General features: G+C 39.3%; 1 protein-coding gene across 1 annotated transcript in view; it reads left to right on the top strand.

The window, feature by feature from the left end:
- ST6GALNAC3 (ST6 N-acetylgalactosaminide alpha-2,6-sialyltransferase 3) overlaps positions 1-4,678 on the top strand; it is a gene marked incomplete at both ends in the record, with an annotated part of 182,030 nt that extends 177,352 nt beyond the window's left edge. Inside the window, 2 exons of the mRNA XM_084211230.1 lie at positions 2,203-2,310; positions 4,492-4,678. Coding sequence (XP_084067356.1) covers positions 2,203-2,310; positions 4,492-4,678 — 295 coding nt within the window. The remainder of the gene's footprint in view (positions 1-2,202; positions 2,311-4,491) is intronic.
- Positions 4,679-7,280: the final 2,602 nt, after the last annotated feature.

Genomic DNA, 7,280 nt, shown 5'->3' on the forward strand with positions numbered 1-7,280 from the left:
AAGCTCAAGGCCAGTGTTTTCCTGGTGCAAGAGCAGAAAGCAAGTTAGAAGCAATGCAGCCTTTTATCATGGCAGAATGTTATTTTGAAATAACATGAATTGGATTGGGAATTCTCCCTGCTAGACAGTAGCAGAACATTCTGGCTGAAGAGATGAAGATCCTGATGGGGCAGATAACCAGCTGTACACTTTCGTGGCTATAAAGGTGTCAAAAAAAGCAGCACAATTACAGTTGGTTTCCACCTAATGAAACCTGGGTGTTTGACACCCTGCTTTTAGTTTCCACTTGTCGTTCTTCAGTTTAAGTTAACCCTTTATTTATTATTTCCAGTATGATTTAGCTTTACATGACAGCTTTATGATTTAGGTGCTTTACAAAAGCAGCTAAACAGATACTTAGCTGTTTCCCCAAGGGAAAGGATATTTCAGGAAAGTCAGGGATAGAAGTTCACACCAGCTCAGCCATGAAGGAGGACAGACATGGGCAAGGAAGAGAATGTTTAGCTACTTTCAGTGTTCTTGGACTCAGCTCTGGGAATTGAGGCAATAGTTTTTCACTAAAAAAAACCAAAGGTTTACTTAAACTGGAGTGTACTGGAATTTCTTTAGGAACATAAAGCTCTTGGAGCTTTTCTAGTATCCATAATAAAAGGTATTACACAGGGAAGGAATCTGAATCTCAGACCTGTATGTGCCAGGTAATTGTCATGACAAAGGTTGTACAACTACTTTTTCACCCATTGTCTTAAGTAGTATTTAGTTCAGCTTGAGCAAGGATGTAACACAGGATCTGTGCTAAAAGCCACTGATTGGTATATTGATACAGGAGGAGGCAGGCAGGAGACTGGAGTACATTCTTGCTCTGAACTGGAGAAAACACCTGAGGTTGGTTCTTCTGTCTCACAGGGAAGTTGGGGCTTGTAGGCTGGGTAAATTGCTATAGGGGTTTTTTTTTCCACATGAAAATTTTATTTGTACCCCAGGATGAAAATGTTTTCAGAACATTTTGTTGGTGGCAATAACTGATTGCACATAGGCTTACTTGGGAGTTCTTTTACAGCAAAACTTAATTGTGTACAAACATTAGGCTGCTTTAACTTAGGATGGAGAACACACTGCTCCCTGCCATACCCAAAATCTAAGAGCTTACAGGTGTGGCAGAAAGCTCATATATCCCCTCCTCTCACTCACACCCAGCTCTATTAAGGTGCTCTGTTAAGATGGTTTTGTGGCATCTTTCTTTGGAAATGGGGCATTTTAAAATAATTTAAAGATAATTATTTTCACTGATTACAGTCAAACTGAAAGCAATACATGCACAAATCTGGACTCCAACCAGTTCATGAGCAGTAAGGGCTGAGTGTGCTCTCACTACTGGTGAGGTTTGAAAGCAGTGAGTCCTTCATGCCCAGGTTATCTGGATAACTCCATTGACTCCCAGTCCCCAGTTGGTCACATTTGTGTGAGCAGAGCCAGCAGGATTTGGTTTGTGGTTAACAATGCACGTGTTTGCTCAAGCAACCAGTCTGTGAGCCACATCCTTACACATGTAATTTTTCTGGTGCAGGTAATACTTCTGGGCTGATGGAATATATCTAGTCATTTGAGCAAAGACTGTCAATCTGGGCACTATCCTCTTGTGGTTTTCTCTCTGCTATGGTAGCTTGAAGAATGATAACACAAAATTATGTAAAGGGATGTGCACAGAATTTTGGTTTTCAGAACGTTGTATTAGATGGTTTTGTACCAAAACATCCTTGGAAGTTTCATTACTGTGTGAATTTTCAGGTTGAGGATAGCCCGCTGCAGATTAAGATTTTGCTTGCAGAAGAAGATGGTGCCTACTCATGTGAGCACAACACAAATTCTAACAGTATTTTGTGTTTTGGTAAACGATCTTTTTTTACAAACTCCACTAATTACTATCTTTCAGATGTGAAAATAAATAATTTTCTGTTTTAATGGAGAAGCATTGTTTGACTTCAGATATTTAACATGTTTTTTTTCCTGTGGACAATAGCTGGAGGCCCCAAGCTGGGAAGAATGAGAGCGTATCTATAAATAATTCAAAGTAATTGTATGGTTTTGACAGATTGTCAAGCTTCTTAATGCCTTTTGTCCCAGGCAATAGATTTTATTTCTTTGATAAAGTGTTGATAATTTCTCATTGCAATGTGTTTTGTGTATGTTGTATTTTTACAGCGTCCAGTCAGGTTCATATCTCAGCACGGGTTGGTTCACCTTAATTTTGGCTATGGATGCCTGCTATGGAATTCACGTCTATGGGATGATAAATGACACCTACTGCAAGTAAGATCATAGAAAATTATTTTCATACATCTACAATTCTGATGTCTTGTCAAAATTTCACAATTGATTTTAATATCATAAATCCAAAAAATGGATCAGGCAGTCATTTCCCAGTGTTTTGCATTGATGTGACACTATTGTCAGCATATTCACTCCTGATATGGCATGTGCTGTTGATAAAAACATTTACAAAATCTAACATCAGATGTCATAAGGAGCTATTTTTAATCAAAGATCTTTTGCAGTTTCTGAATTAGGTGGGAAAAAAGTATGCTCATATTCTTTTGTTAAAATGTACTTGCTTCCATTGCTAAAACAAATCTATAGAGGAAAAAAACTAATACATTGTTTTCTGAATACCAAATACACCTGGAAGTGAAATAAAATGATTAGCCCAGGATAGTTACCTGAAATTACATTTCACTACCATTGAGCAACCTACTTGAACTTTCTCGGTTATATATGGCTTGTTTTGAGTAGTAGAGGGTTCTAATTAGATAATAAAACAAGTCCTGTGAGCTTTATCACCATAAACTGACATAAATTGCAACCAACTACTGCTGGTGACCTTAGAGTGACAGTGGATTAATCCTATGGTCAGAAGTATTATTCTAAACACGATTTTTAAAAGTCCAAGTTAAATACTTTAATCTACTGTGTATGGTAGAAAAATATAAAAGGAAACTGTTCCTCATTCATTCAGAAAAGCAGGAGATGTCATGAACAATGTGTGGTACATACACATCTATTCTTCTGTACCTAAGCTGGCCCAAGTCCTGCATATAACCAGTCCAGTGCATCACGAGCTCCTAAAGTCAAGCCTTTGTGCAGATTCTCACTCCACATTCTGTGTCACTCCAGTGTGAGACTCATTGCTGGCAGAACCTAAAAAATGTCACAAACAACAGAATCTGAGTCACAGCTGTTTAATTAGGATATCTTAACATTAGAGGCTGACTTTTTAGAACTTGCAGATCTCACTGATTGAGTCATCCAGATGGAATGAACAGAATGAACATATGTTGTTCTTTGTTTATGAAAACACACAGTAGGCACCCTGGGATGAGGGGTGACAGGACTAAGGTTGTCCTCAGAGAGCTCAGCCAAGCTGGCATTGCATAGCCCTGATGTAAAACCAGTCAACACCATGACAGCACTGTTGGCAGCAGGGAAGGATGTCCCCTTTAAGCTGTGATTCTGACTGGATTGCCTACTTAAATTGGACGTTACTCTTATAACTGCCCTGTTCAGCCAGTTCAAGAACCAGTTTCAATAGCTAGGATGTCCAGTGAGAAGACTTTGCTTAGGGAGGGAGCCTTGTGGGCTGAGTTATCACAGGTTAAACAAAATGTGCAGTGCCTGTAGGAGCCAGCCCATTGGCTTCTCACTGGCAGGTAAGATCAGTGTATGCTGAGAGATGCACTGAGCTTCTTCTGCCTCAGGAAATCTCCGAGGAACTGGGATGTAATGAAAGCCCATACATTTTAGCAAAGGAGTTCAAGTGCTGACATGTGGACAGGATTTCAGGTCATTCATAGAATTGTTTAGGTTGGGAAAGACCTTTAAGATCATTGAGTTCAATGTCTGCACTAAACTGTGTCCCAAGGACCACATTTGCACATCTTTTAAATACGTCCAGGGCTGGTGAGTCAACCACTTCCCCAGGCAGCCTGTTCCAGTGCTTGACATCCCTTTTGGTGAAGAAATTTTTCCAAATATCCAATTGGAACCTCCCATGATGCAGTTTGAGGCAATTTCCTCATGTCCTGTCACTTGTTCCTTGGGAGAAAACACCAACCCTCTCCTCATTACAACCCCCCTTCAAGCAGCTGTAAAGAATAAGGTCCCTCCAGAGCTGCCTTTACTCCAGGATGAAGACTCTCAGCTCCCTCAGTCATTCCTGGTGGGAGTTGGGCTCCAGACCCTTCCCTGGCTCCTTTGTCCTTCTCTGCACTCACTCCAGCACCTCAGTGTCTGTTTTGTAGTGAGAGAGACAAAACTGAACAGGGGATTTGAGGTGTGGCCTCAGCAGTGCTGAGAACAGGGCACAATCACTGCCCTGCTTCTGCTGGCCACACTATTGCTGATCCAAGCCAGGATGCTTGTATCTTGTATTCAGGTGTGTTATATATTTATGTTTTTCTTGAAGACAGTACTGAAGTATATCTTTCTTCTCCCTAGGTCAGAAGGCTTTCGCAAAGTTCCCTACCACTATTATGAGCCAGGAAGAGATGAGTGTGAGGAATACTTTCTCCATGAAAATGCTCCATATGGAGGCCACAGGTTTATCACAGAAAAGAAAGTATTTGCTAAGTGGGCCAAGAAGCACACAATAATATTTACACATCCCAACTGGACAGTGTCTTGATACTGGTTTACTTAACTCTCCCTTAACAGCATATTACAGAAATGTCTCAGTTTACAATAGTTTTGCTTACATCTGGCTGGCCTTTCTCAGCCTAGGTAACACTAAACTAAAAACCAGAAGACAAAGAGGGTGGTGGTTCAGCTGTTAAGCAAAATTAATCATCTGTGGAAGGCAGACACATTGTTTGTTATTTCTTAGGGTTTTAATCCACACTATGCACTTTATACTTTAACTGGATTTTACTTCAAGGCAGGAGCAGTTAAAGACAGATGAGATTTCCTGTATATACAGGTGCACACAGGGAGCTTGGTGGTCCTTTGAAAATTGTCCATCATCTCAGATATTTAAAATTATTATTTGTAGCTCATTTGCTGTACGAAAGCACTAGTTCCATTTGTGGTATCAGTAGAAATTTTCAACAAGAGAAATGTGAGGAAAAGTACAGACCTCCAAGGTCCAGTAGTGAGTAAATTAAAAAACAACCCAACACCTGAATATATTGATACACGGTATATTGTGAGCAGTTGCACATACGGTAAAATTAGAGATGAGCTAAGCATGGTTCTTGAACTGTTCCCAACTGTTGTATGAGAAGATATTACCTACTCAAGACTCCTGATTAATTCATAACTTATGAGATGCAGCTTCCTTCCACCTTGGTCAGTCTGCACCATCTGGGACTGTGTAGTTTGTGCTTTTCGAAGCTGTTGTCCCCCACTTCAGCTCCAGCAGAATGGCACTTGGCAAAGATTGTGTTTTGCAGCCCATGATGAACCTTTGGCTGTTTTACCAAGCCTGCTGTCAGTACCAAGCTGGTGAGTGTAAAGTTGTCTCATTAATATCTCCATTTACTCCAGTTGTGCATTTGACTTGCTCCAACATCCAAATAACAGTATTTTGACAGTATTTCCCATGCAGGCATCATAATTTATTTTAGATCTCCAGTTTCTCCATCTTTAAAAACAAGGATAGTGTCTATCCACCTCACAAGAGAGTTGTGAAGACTAATTTAATTTAATTTAAAGCACTTTCCCGATGCAGAATGCTCCAGATCATTTATTCTTAACACAAAAACAATGGTACCTGTCATTTATTCTTGTCTGTTGGGTATTTGAAGAAAGTGACAATGTGTCTGGCTCTGATGGCAAATTGTTCTGTGCATCCGCTTTCCTACTGAGGATAATTTGTAATACTGAGTTCTATCAGCTTGCATTGCTTCAGATGAAGTTGAAAGAACTCCCCATCTCACAGTATTATCTGCACATTAAAAGGCAGTTCAAGAATCTTAAAATATACTCATCTCTAGTTTAAGTATGTATTTCCAAGCTCACTGTCATGGAAAGTTTTCAACTGCAGCAGATTCATTTGTAATATGACCATAGTTCAAATACACATGTGAGTTTTATTTAAACTGTATTTAAAGTAATGCTTTAATTTTAGAATGTGTCCTATGAATATTTTAACATCAAGAATGTCAGATTCAACACTGTAATAACCAATACTGTGAATACTTGAAGGAATTATGTGTGGAACATGTCACACAGGGTTTACTCACACTACTTAAACATTAACCAACAGGAAACTTTGTATGCTTTTGTAAATCAAGAAAAGGGGAAAGTAAAAAACTATTTTTACATGTAAGTATTTGTATACTGACTATTTCCTATTGTATATTTGTATATATAAATCTATATTTTATATGTTCATTGCATATATATTCTCTCATCAACTGCTCCAACTCATAGGATGGGGAGGAAATCAGTATTCCTCCTCTTATCATTGGTTTTTTGTTCCTGTTGGTAGGCGACTCCAGGGTATCATCTCTGTTGCCCCTTCTGTTTTCTACCATAAATGCAGCTCTCTGATTTTATTTTTTAATATAGCTCAGCTTTCACTGCTTTCTTTAGTACTCTAAGTATTCATTCTGGTTGTCAGACAAAGGCTGGGGTCATGCTTATGATCTTGGACAAACATTTATATTCAAACACAGGCTTTGTCCCAGGTTTCTGGCATGACTTTATGTCTCGCCTTCCTGTTTAGAAAAGAAGAACAATAGTATTTTCCTACTCCCTTTCTTGACTGACTTTCTTGAGATGTGGAGATGAGTATTCCCATTTTCAACTTATTTGTATAAGGCTTTGAAGGAAAGGTGCCCTAAGTGTCTGAAGCTTACAGGCAATGCTGTGACATACAAGTAATTAAAAGTGGCTGTTTCTTGTCCCTGGAGTTTAAATCAGTTGTATGCTGATGCAACATGGGATGAAATCAAAAGGGGGAAAAGGGTCATGGTTGGAAGAAGAGCTGTAGTAGAAAAACCAGATTTATCACCTTTCACATAGGTGGCTGGATATATGGAAAGGTAATAAAAAATTGTAAGGCAGGATTTGAAAAATTCAGGACATACAGAGTTAGGGAGAATGATCCACACATATTTTACAGGGCAGCCTGGGAAATCCTATCATTCCCTTGAGGGAAGAGGAACTGCAATGGAAGAACATCAGCCAATTGAACTTGTATTTAGAAGGTTTCTGGGTTAATAGAAAACTGCTGTGAAAGTGCTGCACATGGAAGTTGTTTGGACTGGACAGACTTCCATGGAAGT

This window comes from Fringilla coelebs (assembly GCF_963513975.1).
Source record: "Fringilla coelebs genome assembly, chromosome: 9".
NCBI lineage: Eukaryota > Metazoa > Chordata > Aves > Passeriformes > Fringillidae > Fringilla > Fringilla coelebs.